Raw genomic sequence first — 14,958 nt, 5'->3', positions numbered from 1 at the left:
TAGAGGTGACTGCATTTCAGTGCTGGGTGAAGTGAAACCTAAGGATATAGACACACACTCATGGACGACTTTGTATATCTGTTAGTAAAGTGCTTCGGGTGGGAAGCACCATCAAAATGTCACCCATTCAGTAATTCTATCGGCTTTAGCTCAGACCAAACTGGAACCTGAGAATCGTGCAGGGAGTTACCTCGTGTGCTCATATGAGGGCAGAATTTGGACTCCCAACATTCAGATCCTCAAAATGCTCCAAACCGCAAGGCAGTTCAGGCTGCAAATATCAGCAGCCATCACAAATACAGAGACGTCCCTCGCAGGCTCTTTAAAGCAAGTGTCCACATAAAACACAACAGCGACGGCAGCGACAGTTTTAAAAATCCTCAGATTTTATTTCCCACCCCCCTCTCCGCTGTTTGTAACAACTTCTCCCACTCAGAAGCTTACAACTAACATTTCCTTACCCAGCAGGTTTCTAGTGAATCAGGAAGTTTTCCTCCCTCACCTTAAAGGAAGCTGAAATCTACAGAGATCCCACCTTGTCCCCACTCTGTGGCCCAGTTGCACTGATGCCAGCACAGCTCCAAGAGTAGATTGTGTTGAGTGCTGGGTAGGACCTACACAAACAAACAGTGGTGATCATCCGTTCTTCCAATTACAGGCAATGGTACGATGGATTTAAAAAAAAGAGAGAGCATAAAAACATCAGGGCTTTTTGCACTCCACTGCATGGACTGCAAAGCAAGACAAATCTGGAACCTGAAATACTTGAGGGTGAGGGACACGTTTTCAAGACACACCGGTTCTTGTGCATGCAAGTGCTCAAACTGCACATGCAGTTTTCTGTTTGCACTGCTCAAATGCTGACAACCTGGTCCTACATGTTTACAGAAAGGCCCTGGCTGTTTTTTAAGGCTGCAACCACATTTGGTTATTAATTAGTTAGTCAGAAGAGGCTGGTGCCTTCTGAAGGCAGGAGAACAAAAACCAGGGCCAAATTCTGACCTCACTTAATCTGGGGTGTAGTTGGAGTAATGGCACCTGTTTAACTGAGAGCAGATTTCAGTTCACAGCTGGACAGAAATGGGCATCAAGTGTACTGGATATGACCCGCAACAGGGATGGCAGAGGCCATCATGCCTCCCTGAACAGAGGAGAGATAGCACCATGAGTATATTACCCCAGCTACCCCCATCCTGCTAGCAGGGGAGGGAGCCATCTAAACAGGGGAACAGAGCAGTCATCTGTCACAGAGAGAGGGGCACAGGACTGCAAGAGCCTTCAGCCAGGTGCTCTGCACCGGGGGGCCTGGCTGGGATACCTACAGCAATCAAACCAGTTCTCAGGCACTTTAACAGGTGGCATCAGTCCAAAGCCTAAGAGAACAGGATCCGGGCACGCCGAGGTCCTGTTCCAGCCTCCCACAGGTCAGACCCAAGGGGAGGGGTTAAGGCAGCAGGAGGTGCAACAGACGGAGTGCCCCCAGCAGGTGTCAGTCACTCAGAGGCAGGCCCCAAATCTGGTTAGGGGAGCAGAAGATACAGGGTTAAACCAAAGAGGAGCCAGAAGTCACCCACAGATCTGCCCCTACCCCACAATACTTTGGCAGCCAAGGGTGGGTGGGAATCCAGGTCTGATTGGTGTGTCCTGAGCCCATCTCCAGCTTACAGCCCTGCAGCTGCAGGTGGCCCTACGGAGCGCGGTGCAGAGCCGTGGATGGCTCCCGAGGTAGAGGCTCGATTTACAATCCCTTGTTAAAATAGACGTAAGGCACGCAGTCCCCGTGCTTGGCCTGGATGGTGGCTCGGAGCTCCGGCTCCAGGCTAGACAGCGCCAGAGAGCTGCAGGGAGAGGAGAGGGTAAGTCAGGCTTTGATTTGCTCTGCACTTCTTCTCCGTGACCGTACTGGAAGTGTCCCTGGTCTGAGTAGGGCCTTCTCTCCAGCTGGCCAGGCGGTGGGCAGGGCAGGAGGCAGGCTTTTTGCAGCCAGATCTTAACAGTGGTCATGGAAGCAAGTCATCGGCTAATATGAGCTACCCTCAGGGCACGGGGCAGAGTGCAGAGACCTGGGGAATCCAGCCCCATCCTGAGCCCCAATCTCAGTGCATGGGGCACAGCGCACAGACCTGGGGAGTCCAGCCCCTTCTTGGCCCCAATCCTGGGGCAGAGACCTGGGGAGTCAGCCCAGCCCCATCCTGTGCCCTGATCCCAGGGCAGGGGGCAGAGTGCAGAGATCTAGGGAGTCCAGCCCTATCCTGAGCCCCAATCCCAGCGCAGGGGGCAGAGTGCACAGACCTGGGAGTCCAGCCCCATGATCCCAGGGCAGGTGGCAGAGCGCAGAGACTGGGACTCATCTCCCCCATTCCCCCACTCAGGGCAGAGCGCATAGCATAGAGATTAGCATCTGTGCACAGGTCAAACCCTTTGGAAGGGCAGCGCTGGCTGCAAGCCCTCAAGATGACCAAGTTCCCAGGGACAGGCAAGGCCTTTCCAGAAGATACTTGCAACCCCCGGGGTATGTGGAGGATAGCTTGGGAGAGGGGTTCTCAGGGAGGGAGAAGCAGCGCAGCTGGTACCATACCATCTCTGTGGGAACAGCGAGCAGGCAACCGGCACCATGAACAGGAGGCTGAAGGACAGAGAAAACCAAGGGTTACCCGCGACAACGTCCACTCTCGGATTGAGAGTCAACCCTTGGTGACATTGACAGCGCCCGCAAGAGTGCCCTCTCCTGGGGGGGTGCAAAGCTGAGAGCTGGACCCCTCATGGTCATTTGAGCTCCCATGAGGTGGGGCGTTAGCTTTGGGGAATCTTTGCTCTGCTCCCCATCTCCTCTCTTCAAAGGCCCCAGCATGGCTTGCGGCACACCAGCCAAGTGGCCAGGCACAGTGGCTGGCTGATTTCGGTGCTGGGTGGAGCGATCTAGCTACACACCCATGTAGAGCACACTAGGCGTTGCTCCGGTGAATGTCACTTTGGTGCGGGGGCAAAGGTTCAGTTCCCAGCTGGGCTAATGAAGTCCAAAGCACCTGATTAACACCAAGGTGCAGGTAAGCACATTGCCCCAGACACTCATACAAACACTAGTGAACTGGCCACCCACACTCAGCCCAGCAGAGCGGCTTCTCACTCCGGAGCTTCCTTCCGGGCAGCTCTCTCTGGCAAGGTGGCTGAACTGGGAGTCCGGAGATCGGGGTTAAATTCCCAGCTCACACCCAGACTTGCAGCGGTACGTGACCTTGGGCAAATCTGTCTTGTGCCTCAGTCTCCCCCAGCTGTAAAATGGGGATAATGCTTCTCTTCCTCGAGAAGACCCAGGGCTGTCTTCACAAAACCCCCATAGCTATAGCATGGGAGCGTCGGAAAAGCCAAGGCATGGACGTGTCCAGTAGGATGAAGCCTAGGCCCCCAACCCCTGGTGCAGGGCAGGACCTCCCTTGTGGGGTCCCCTGTCCCAGTGGCAGACTGCTTCCTCTTCTGTCTGTCACAATTGCTCCAGGACTGATTCTCCAGAGTGCTGGCAACCCCTGGATTTCCCCTGTAGCTGGGGCAGCTCGGAGGCTCTGAGAGCAAGGGCCTACGGAAACCTGGGGGATGGTCCCTGACACGCCTCAGGAGAGCCCACAGCAGTTAGCATTGCTTGGGTCCAGGGGATTTAGACACAGAGGAGAGGGAATACCATTGGGGAAGGTATGGTCTAGCATCTGCTCCTTTGCAGCATAGCAGGGACCCTAGGCTCAACCTTCACCAAGGGGGACCTTCTCCTTGGGTTAAAGATGGTCCTTCCCCCTTCCTCTGATCCATAGCATGGGAGTAGGGCCCAGTGTAGTGCAGATCCTTGGTCTGCCCCTGATGTTTCTTTCTCCTTCTCTTCTGGAGATCAGTCACCCAAGGATTCAGCAAGGGCCTGTCTACATTAGGGATCATCACGCGCTGTGCTGGAGTGAAGGGGGGCGCAGCCCCCATGTGACTCAGCCAGGTTTCAATGGTGCCATTAAGGATGTGACAAGCACCCTATACGAGAGAAGCAAGCAGCTTCTCCTCCCCAGGTGCTGGGACTTGTGATAGCGGGAGAATGTTGTCTAGTGGTTAGAGTAGGGGATGGCCTCAGGATTCCTGTGTTCCATCGCCTAGTTCTGCCTCACTTTGTGGTGCTAGGCAAGTTGCAACCCTCCCCCCATTTGTGCCTCTGCTTCACCAGCTCTGAAATGGGGATGTAATAATTATTACCTGCCTCAAAGGAGCACTGAGAGAATCCACTAATGATTTATTATTATTACTGAGGTTCTCATCTGTGGCAGGGAAGCCCTGGCCTCTGAGTTTGACAGAAGGTGGGAAAGGAAAGAGATTGAATTTCAGAGTCCCTGCCTGGAAAGAGCCAGCTGTTTGCTCCTGTTAAGGCCAGATGCTGACTAGGTTCTTTAGAAGGTTGTTTTCTGAACCCAAAGCTGCAAGGCCGGAGCTGAGGAAGGGTGGCAGTTCAGGAAGGAAGATACTTACAAGCCCCCGACCAGCATCACTTGTAAAGGCGCGTGGAGGACCTGAATTCTCTGCAAAGAAATCAGCCCAGGAGAAGGTGAGCCCAGGATGTCGTCCCTGAAGTTATCATAGCCAACGTCCAACCCAGCCAGGGGCGAAGGAAGTCTTTCCCACAAGGAGCTCAACGTGCTTGGTGGATCTGTGATCAGATCTAGCCTGGCACATCCTTAGTTCATATCTCTGATACCTGTATGCTTTCTGGGGCTCCCTTAAGGTCATCTGGAGCTCCAGTGGGCCCCAATAACCCAAGAGGGCCAGCAGAGGTGAGGGAAACTGAGGAAAGAGCACAAGTGAGAGAACCCAACCCCTACAGACAGTCCGGGAGGGCAAAGGAGAAAAGGGGGTAACAGAGCCACGGGGAGTTCTGACTACCAGGAGAGGGGAGCTGGATATGAATGTGGACAGGATGCTACTGGATGGAGATGATGGAGGAGGAACTCAGACCCTCCTGGACCACTCACCTTCATGAAGGGGAACTTCTCCAGCCGCTCCATGAGAATTGGCAAAAGAACTAGCCAGAAAGAGAGAGAGAGGAGTCAGGATTTTATCAGCCCAGCCGCCCCATTCTCTGCCACCAGAGCTCACTGAAGAGCCAGAGGCCAAGCAAGGCGAGATCCAACCACAAGGAAAAAGCCATCACGGAAGGTCATCCCTCGAGGTCTTCCTGCCTGGCTCCCAGTGGCCAGGGACATGCTTCGTGTCAGAGCCACCACACCGGTGCTCCCACTGCCAGTCGCTTACACCCAGGAGGGCCAAAATCCCTGCCCTGGCCCACCTTCTGACTGGGGAGCAGAGCAAGCACCCCTACTCCGAGCCAAGGGCAGGGAAAGGAAGGGGGCATCTCCTGTAGCTCTGCAGAGCCCTCTGGTGGCAGGTACCAGATAGCATCATGACCCAGGGAAGATTTCCATCCAGTGGCTGAGTCATGGGGCCATCAAGGTGCATGGGGTGGTGGTGGTGGAGGGGAGCTAAAGAACAGGGGTGTGAGGAATTCCCAGGGGCTGGAGGAGAAGGGAAACGGTCCTTTAAACCCAACAGGCAATACCTGGACTGTCTATACAGCCCCTTCCATCAGAGGGTCCTGGCACGCTCTGCAGACACAAAACAAACCACCCCGAGAGGCAGGTACGCTGGGCCACTGTATAGATGGGGGAACTGAGGCAGAAAGAGGTAATGGGTGTCAGAGCCGGGACTAGGCCCCAGACATCAGCCGGTCCCAACCTTTTGCTCTACTCACTGGCGTATCCTAGGCACCAGCCTTTCTGCGCCCAAATGGCTTCCAGACCTAGTTTCATCCCTCCTCCGTCTCCCGCCAGCCCCTGTACTGGTGGGTTGCTGGGCCAGTTGCAGACTGCCACCTCTGTCTCCCCCACAGACTGCGGGGGCAGTGTCGCTGGTGCTCACCCATTCCAGGTGCTGCCATGACGATCCTGGAGATCACCACCTGGGTAATTCCCTTGACTGCAGCAACCTGAAAGCAAGAACAGTCAGCCAAGCCGCTCCAAGGGCTACGTCTGATGGGGCAGTAATGCGGCCAGCTGGGCTGGTCCGTGCTTGCTGCTTCAAAACCTTCGTGGGCCACTGGGGGAGTGGGGGGTGTCCAGGTCTGCAGCACTTGTTTCATTTACTCCAGTCCCATCCCCCAGCCTCCCTCCCCCGGGAACAGGAGCGAACAAGTCTGGATTGGCCTTGCAGTGGCAGTTAGTATCAGAAACTCGGCAAGGCTGGGAGCTCAGATCTTTCTGCAGATTGTCTCACGGGCCCCGCACCTCACCCCCGTTCCTGTGCCAGCTGCGGAATCAGCTTCCGCGGAGACACGATCCCGGAAAAGCATTCAACGGGTTTTCAGGCGGCTCGGCTTGCGGGATTGGGGCCACATGTGCAAAGCAGCCAGGCCGTCAGAACCCACTGGTAACAGCCACCCCGCCCTGCTCCGCAACGTACCCTGGAATGGCCCAGCTCACAGTCCTTCTCATCTGTCACCATGATCCCGTTAATGAGCTCCCTAAACACAAACAGGGAACCATGAGTGTCTCAAATTCAGCCTCCTGGGTCACCCTCGCCCCACCAAAACAGGATGCGCCCTCCTCTCCTCCCCGCAACAGTGCAGAATGGTCCACACCTCCCCTTCCCACAACTCTAGGCCACGCCTACTCTACCTTTGCACAAGGGCTGCAGGCACCTCCAAAATTGGCTCCCTGGGGGTTTATAGGCTTTGGCCCTTGACCCTGGTGTCGTCATGCAGCCCAGTACATTGTGGGTGTAAAATGCTACCCAGCTGGAAGGGCAGTCATCTGATCTGAGCAGGGATAAGATAGGGGGCGATGGAGAATCAGGTCTTTTTCAAACCTTCTGCTACGAGGGCCAGAACCACGTGAACGAGGGCCAATGAGGAGGGCGGACGGGTTGCAGTCTCTCTGTTTTTGTCGTGTGTTTGTACAGCACGTACCACAGTGGGGTCCTAGGTGCTACAATGTGCCCTTCCCCAAATCACCTGTGGCTCCTTCCTTTATCATCTCTTTCTCTGGGCTGGAGCAGCACCCCAGGCTGGCATCACCCACAATAACCCCAGCTAGACAGAGACGGCATGGACAGCTCCCACCCGCCTTGTCTGGCACAACTGGTACCCCTTCCCTGCACCCTACTGGAAGGTGCTATCCTAATTCAAACAGGAATTATTTCGGGGAGGGTCCCTGGCCTGCGTTACCCAGTAGGTCACACTTGTGGATCACAAGGGTCCCTCCTGGCCTTGGAATCTGATTGTTCATAGGAAAGAAGTAGAGTTTTGCCATGGTGACTATGACTCCTGGCCTGTTTCTACCCATACAGACCACTTTGTGTTGGTCTTTATCCAATTCTGGCCCACCAGTCTGCCGCCAAATTCATCAGAATAAAGCAGTTGCAACCGTCCATAGCAAGACTCACCTGTCGGTGTTCTAATACATGATTCAGACAATGTGCCCAGTAAATCTCTGGCAGGGAGATCAGGTAGCCAGCTCAGCCCCCTCTCCATCGTCCTGACACAGGATTTAACGCTAAACCCCAGGGCTGCCCTTCTCCAGCCACAAAACGGGCAGAGAGGGGGTGAAATGAACTGCTTGCGCAGTGCTGCCACCTACGGAAGGCTGCTGGAAATAGCACCTACTCATCTCACAGGACCACTGCGGGAGCGTGGTGACAGCTCTGCTATCCGTTAATACCCCAGCCCCACCAGACACAGCAAGAGGATTTTGTCACCGAGACGCAGGTTTGGTTTTAAAGAGTCGGGAAAATCTGATCATCAATAATACACATCGTTCTAACCGCACAGTTCATGCATTTCTATGGTGTCCATCCCTGGAGCATCTGGGCCCCTCATGGCAAGCTAACCATCCACATGTACAAAAGTCTCTCAGATACTGCCCCTCTACCTGCCCAACCACAGCCAGTCAGGTTTCTGCAGCAGTGGATTCGTTAGACAGGCAGGCAGCAGATCGAACAGCCTCTGCAGAACCCCTGTCCACAGCTCCACGCCTCTGCCACTTGGGCTAAGACAGAACACCCTCGGATGGCTCTACAGCAGGTGCCTTAGCCTCTAGACCAGCCATTGGAAAGAAATTTTACACACACATCCTGTGAGCACAGTGTCAGGCCTGCCACGCTACCGCGCAGCTGGACAAATAAAGGTCAAACTTAGATCAATCTCACTAAGACTTCAGAACCTCAGTCTTGAGGTCTTGCGCTATCAAAGGGAAAGAGCTGTCAGCAGGCCCTCAGCAGACAGCACTCAACTGCTGGTTCAGGAGCCATAGCAGCAGAGCCCCAGATGGCGTTAGCCGCCATACCCAATGCCATTACACATGCTAAGATAAAGACAACCAGGCCTCAAGCTTCAGGGCCACAGGGGTCAGGAAGAAAAGGCCCTCTTCTCCAGGTCCGTTTTGCCAGGTCCATCAAGGGGTTTTTCCACCTTCCTCTGAAGTGTCAACTACACTGAAGGAGCCAGATACAGGCCTTCATGGTCAGGTTTGGTCTGGCAACCCCCATGTATCAGTGGTCCATCTAGTCCTGCATCCCGTCACCAATAGCAACCAGATACTGCAGTGGAAGATGCAAGTGCCTCTCTGAAGGATGACCTCACAGCAACATGCCAATAGATCAATGTTTAGTCTTAGCCTAGGCAGCCACCAGTTGGCGATGGCCCTCACTCAGGTGGGGGAGAGTTAAAGGGTTTAGGTTAAAAAGCCTCAAAGCAGAAAAGCCTAGAGAGCCTGTGTTTATAAAACAGACACTGAGAATCCCCCACTAACCCACTGCCAGAGAGATTTGCTCACAAACACTACCTCACACGACCACTAGTGGGCCTTTTAAACAGGCTCCTCGTCCTCTGTGGCCTGTTTTCAGCAGCCTCTAAACAGCCATTCACAGCCCAGAGGGGACGTTAAAGACAAAGATTGGTGTGTTTAAACCCGCCAATCAACAGCTGTTTTTACTCCTAAAACACCTGAGCTGTAGTTGGGCTCAGAATAACCCAAATCCCTAGCTACAAGTCAAGGCAGACGCTTTCCATTCGGTCCTGCTGACAGTTTAGAACATGGGGGCGGCTCTCTCAGCCGCGCAGGCAAGTCCTGGCTTTTAGGAATAATATCAAACATGTACATCAAGCTTTGTGCAGCGTCAAGAGATGTCCAGACATTAGCAGCCTAGCTCAGTACCATCACACCGATGGGGAAACCGAGGCTGAGAGAGGGGAAGTGACCTGCCCTCACAGCAAGCCAGTGATAGACAAGAACAGAGCCCAGGAGTCCTGGCTCTCGGATCTAGGCTCCAACCACTGGTTAACATGGCCTCTCTCCCCATTACAAAAGTCACCTCTGCCTGTGGTTCCAGATCCCCCATACTTTGGTTTTTGGCAAGGTCCCATAGGCAGCAGCACATCCTGGAGAACAGAGACAGACTTACTGTTGTCTCATCATGGGGATGTTCACAACAGTTGGCAGCAGCCACGCCGCGAACGGGACCCAGCGCGCCACGAGGGGTGGGGCTCTCTAGGAAGGAAAGAGACGGAGGTGAGCATGGCCATCACAACAGGCCTGGAACCGTCCTCAGCGTCCCCTAGGTGAGAGGAGTTGCTGGGCCTCAGCCCAGCAGGAAGCCAGCAGCCCAACACGCAGTGTGAGAACTGGCGCCCTCAGCAGGAGGAGCGACTGACTCGGGCACTGAGCTCACGGGCAGGATTGACTCTCAGGCCATGTCTACATCTAAAATTTTGCAGCGCTGGTAGTTACAGCTGTATTAGTACAGCTGTATAGGGCCAGCGCTGCAGAGTGGCCACACTTACAGCAACCAGCGCTGCAAGTGTGTTAGATGTGGCCACACTGCAGCGCTGTTGGGCGGCTTCAAGGGGGTTCGGGGAACGGGAGAGCAAACCGGAAAGGAGACCAGCTTCGCCGCGGTTTGCTCTCGCGTTCCCCGAACCACCCTGCAAACCGCAGGGAAGGAGACCAGCTTTGCTCGGGGTTCGGGGAACGCGAGAGCAAACCGGGAAAGGAGACCCGCTTCGCCGCGGTTTGCTCTCGCGTTCCCGAACCCCCTGCAAACCGCGGCGAAGGAGACCTGCTTGCTCGGGGAACGGGGGAGCAAACCGCGGCGAGCTGGTCTCCTTCCCGGTTTGCTCTCGCGTTCCCGGAGCCACCCAGCAAACCGCAGGGAAGGAGACCTGCTTGCTCGGGTTCCGGGAACGAGAGAGCAAACCGGGAAAGGAGACCAGCTTCGCCGCGGTTTGCTCTCGCGTTCCCGGAGCCACCCAGCAAACCGCAGGGAAGGAGACCTGCTTGCTCGGGGTTCCGTGAACGAGAGAGCAAACCGGGAAAGGAGACCAGCTTCGCCGCGGTTTGCTCTCGCGTTCCCGAACCCCCTGCAAACCGCAGGGAAGGAGACCGCTTGCTCGGGGAACGGGAGAGCAAACCGCGGCGAAGCTGGTCTCCTTTCCCGGTTTGCTCTCGCGTTCCCGGAGCCACCCAGGAAACCGCAGGGAATGAGACCTGCTTGCTCGGGGCTCCGGGAACTAGAGAGCAAACCGGGAAAGGAGACCCGCTTCGCCGCGGTTTGCTCTCATCGCGTTCCCGAACCCCCTGCAAACCGCAGGGAAGGAGACCTGCTTGCTCGGGAACGGGAGAGCAAACCGCGGCGAAGCTGATCTCCTTTCCCGGTTTGCTCTCGCGTTCCCGGAACCCCGAGCAAGCAGGTAAGGAGAACCGCTTGCTCGGCGGTTCGGGGAACGAGAGAGCAAACCGGGAAAGGAGACCAGCTTCGCCGCGGTTTGCTCTCTCGTTCCCGGAACCCCGAGCAAGCAGGTCTCCTTCCCTGCGGTTTGCAGGGTGGCTCCGGAACGCGAGAGCAAACCGCGGCAAAGCTGGTCTCCTTTCCCGGTTTGCTCTCTCGGTCCCGGAACCCCGAGCAAGCGGTTATCCTTACCTGCTTGCTCGGGGTTCCGGGAACGAGAGAGCAAACCGGGAAAGGAGATCAGCTTGATTACCAGAGGCTTCCTCCTTCCACGGAGGTCAAGAAAAGCGCTGGTAAGTGTTTACATTGGATTACCAGCGCTGGATCACCAGCGCTGGATCCTCTACAACCCGAGACAAAACGGGAGTACGGCCAGCGCTGCAAACAGGGAGTTGCAGCGCTGGTGATGCCCTGCAGATGTGTACACCTTCAAAGTTGCAGCGCTGTAACTCCCTCACCAGCGCTGCAACTTTCTGATGTAGACAAGCCCTCAGAAGCAGAGATGTGATGGGGAAGCTTGCTCGCTGCTGCATGGACCAGGCCTTCAACGAAACCCTCCAACCCTCAGAGCTGTTGGCCGGCACCTTTCACCCAAATCAGACCCAGCTGCTAGATCAGGCGGAAAAAAATCCTGAGTCCCAACTTCCTTATTCAACCCACTCCCCTGTGCTACAACAGCCTGGCCAGCTAGTAGCTGTGTCCGGCTGCACCTGGGGCCAGTGCTGGAGTACCTCCGAATGCATCAACAGGGCTGGGAAGATCGGCACCCAAAGGCCTTGCAAGGAACATGAGAGGCAGACCGCAATGAGAAGCCTAACGAGACGGGTCTGGGCACTGGGATCTACCCAGAAACCTGCTGGTATCTTCACAGAGAGGGAGAGATGGTCCCAGCAGAAGCCACATTTGCATGGCTGTATGCTAGGGGAAGGGCGTAGCTGCAAAGGCGCTTCGGACAAGGAATTGGGGCGTGTGCATCACAACTAGGCATCGGGGTCGTGACCGCCGTGTTATTAAAAGGGGAGGAAGGGTGTAGTATGGGAAAGGAGAACGGTTGTATTACAGCAAAGGGATTTCAACTCCTAGAGTAGACAGGAAAGACCAGGTCCCCTGCAGTGTACGCTGAATGCCAGATCTCTGGACCTTTAAAGGCGCTGTTGAATCAGCAGCTTGTCCATGGAACTGACACTCCTGCAGAAAGCCTTTGGGGAGAACGCAGAGCAGCTGCAGGTTTGCTTCTGTATTCAACCTGGAGCCGGCTTACACTTGATTGCAACAGCCAGGGCACCAGCACGGACCTGTCTCAGTGGCACCATCGGAGAAGCGGATCTGACAAGCGGTGGAGCCAGCAGCGCCCTCGAAGGCAAGTCCCCCTGGTTTGCAAGCAGAGAGCCTCCCATCCTGCACCAATGCTCTCTTCAGATACCCCCGCTCCACAGTGTCTTCCCCACCGCATGTACGCATAGTGGAGCCCCTCCGCGGTACCTTGGTGTACAGGTTGAGTCCCACTGCGGTCGCCAGGGCTGTGCTTGTGGCAGTGACGTAAGCCACTCCGATTTGCCTAGACAGTAATTCATGGGGGGAAAACAACACATAACTCAGCAATTCCCAGAGGCTGCCTGAACAAGTGCCCGTCCCCTGGGAGGGGCTGGGGGGCAAGAGGCGCACATCCTGAGCACTCCCCCAGATAGGTTCAGGACTGGCTCCCAGATGGAGCTCCCAAAGGGCTGCGGTTCATACCCTGGGAACGGTTCCACTTGGGGAAGAGAATGCAGGAAGCATGGCCTCATGGTTAAGGCACAGGACTGTGAGGTGCGGAAACTGGATTCTGTTCCTGTGCCTCAGTTTCCCCATCTGTGAAATGGGTTGATATTACGTCTCTCAGTGTTTGTAACATGCTTTCTGACCCTCTGTGGTAGGAGCCAGAATATTCTTCTTATAGAGCTAAAATCCTGTGGCTCATTATATGCCCTTGCTGACATCCAACTCCCAAACTCTCCTTCTTGGCACATCAGATTTAGGCAGCTCCTGCAGTTATCAACTTTTCTAACTTTCCAAAGACGTGCAGCCACCTCTGGGGTGTAGGGCAGCAGCCACCCCATACAACACTGCTCTGTGATGCAAAGAGGGGACATGTTGACCAAGGACACCAGGGCAGATCGCTGTCCACGCAGAGTGGAACGGACCCTGATGACTGCAATGCCCAGCCCACTCCAGCTCCCCTGCAACTCAGCATATTGACCTGGATGGAATGAAGGCCCCAGGGCCTAGTATTCCCCAGCAGTCAGCACCTTTGGCAATGGGATTCACCTGCAGACCCTTCCTTCCTTCCCTCCCCAGTTTTCAGTCCCTGGTGTCCAGAGCAGAGTGAGGGGCAACCAGGAGCTGGTGACAGCACAGGGCACCCAATGTGATAGTTCCCATGGCAGTGGAGGGTTAAATCAGCCTTCTGACCCCAAGGAGCAGCAGGTGCTGCAATGGTCCCTTCCATGGGTGGGTGGGAAGGGCCGGCCCCCCTTGCGGGTCACCTCTGATGAACTCCTAACACAGAGCCTGGGGAGAAGGACCTCTGGGTGCATCCAGGGGCCCACGGGAGGGACAGCTCTTCAGTGAGGTCAAAACGACTCAGGTACGGATATCTAAGCCAGGCAGCCTCCAGTCCCATGTGCTTTTAGACTCTGCCCTGGGGTTGATCCTAGGCGTGGCAAAAGCAGCGCTATGCCTAGCTACCAGCGCCACAGCCGCCACCTGTTCAGAGACAGCCTAGAGATGTCACACACCAAACAGGAGCCCATCTCACCCAGTGCCCAGGGAGGAATGGCAGGATTGCTCCTGACAGGGCATTTCCTCTCCCGGCAACAGGGACAGATACCTCATTGCAAAGCCCAGGAGGCACTGGGGCGGCGGCAGGAAACACGGGGCAGATACTCACGTGAGTGAGATGGGGCAGGCTGCGTTCCTGTTGGTGTAGTTCACCAAGGCGTTGAACGACTGGTTCACCCACTGCCAGAAGACAACTGCTGGGACTGTCCTATCGGGGGGAGACAACAGAGCTCAGCCCAGGCGTTCTGACCTCCCCCCACCCGCCAGAGCACCAAGCCGCAAGGCTGAGCTAGCTGAGTGTGAGAGTAAACATCACCCCTATTTGCTGAGAAGGAAACCGAGACACAGCTACCTGCCTGAGGAACCACAGCAGGCAGTGGCAGAGCTGGGAAAAGAACCAGGAGTCCTGGCTCCCACTCCACAGGGCCATGCTCCATGAGAGCAGCAAGGTGGCCAAGCAGCAGGCAGGAGCCTGGGCTCTCAGCTGGGCAGGAGGGTTCCTGTGGGATTGGTTCATTCCTGCCGAGCTGTGCTGAACCCAGGGATGGGGCTGTGGTGGGCTCCGCCCCCATAGCCACTCACTCCACCGGGCAGCACATCAACCTGGCAGAGTTCTGCACCACAGCCTGGCGTGTCCCTACCCCTTCGAAGGGAAGGGAGGTCTGTGGTGACGGTGTGTGGATGGGACTAAGGATCTTGGCAGAGATCCCCAGCTCCGCCAGCGACTCATGGGGACTTCTTGGGCTCCTCACTCCCTGCACCTCAATTTACTCATCTGTCAAATGGGGGCAGAGGGGATTCGTTCCTTGTCTCACTTGGGTTGCCAGTGTGACTGCACTGTCTGCAAAGCACTTGGGGATCTGTGGGCAGAGGGGGACAGAAGTGAGAGGATCTTTCACAGGCCAGTTGGGGACTGGATGCTCCGCCCTTTAAAGGCCAGGAAGGGGATAAAGATAATGGCTGAGAGTATCTTGAGCCGAACAGTTTATTGCTCAGGCAAAGGGGGACTCCACCTTCATTAATCCAGTTGGTCATTACCCGAGGACTGGCAATCCAGGTAGCCAATGGCAATACAAGTTTAGAAAAGAGGTGGAGCTAAGTGCCTTTTTCCTCCTCCCCCTCCTAGTGAGGAGGTCTTGTCAGGCTCCTCCCAGCGGCCAGCAAACCAACCCGCCAGCACCCGACTCTACACTAGAGCTGGAAAAGGTCCCAGCCTAGATCTGTTGTCTGGAGTCAGGGCAGAATCATTCCCTACAGAACATTCTCCTTGAACGGTATAGGAGGGACACAGGGGAAGGCAAACACGGGGGCACCTTTTAATTCCATTGACACACCAGA

General features: G+C 55.7%; 1 protein-coding gene across 3 annotated transcripts in view; it reads right to left on the bottom strand.

Annotated features, from left to right (window-relative positions):
* Positions 1-256: 256 nt before the first annotated feature.
* Positions 257-14,958, bottom strand: part of SFXN2 (sideroflexin 2) — a 32,003-nt gene continuing 17,301 nt past the window's right edge. The window contains exons 4-12 of one of the 3 annotated variants that reach the window (XM_030570331.1): positions 13,730-13,828; positions 12,283-12,358; positions 9,478-9,563; positions 6,481-6,541; positions 5,941-6,007; positions 4,998-5,047; positions 4,498-4,547; positions 2,579-2,626; positions 257-1,838 (exon numbers count right to left, since the gene is read on the bottom strand). In XM_030570331.1, the coding sequence (XP_030426191.1) occupies positions 1,739-1,838; positions 2,579-2,626; positions 4,498-4,547; positions 4,998-5,047; positions 5,941-6,007; positions 6,481-6,541; positions 9,478-9,563; positions 12,283-12,358; positions 13,730-13,828 (637 nt within the window). In that variant the 3' untranslated portion in view covers positions 257-1,738. Of the gene's footprint in view, positions 1,839-2,578; positions 2,627-4,497; positions 4,548-4,997; positions 5,048-5,757; positions 6,008-6,480; positions 6,542-9,477; positions 9,564-12,282; positions 12,359-13,729; positions 13,829-14,958 lie in introns of those variants that run through there. The other 2 variants (XR_004001339.1, XR_004001338.1) reach the window with 2 other exon arrangements.

This window comes from Gopherus evgoodei, chromosome 7 (assembly GCF_007399415.2).
Source record: "Gopherus evgoodei ecotype Sinaloan lineage chromosome 7, rGopEvg1_v1.p, whole genome shotgun sequence".
NCBI lineage: Eukaryota > Metazoa > Chordata > Testudines > Testudinidae > Gopherus > Gopherus evgoodei.
Note: the sequence above shows the minus strand (reverse complement) of the source record. Positions and strands in the feature narration are given on the sequence as shown.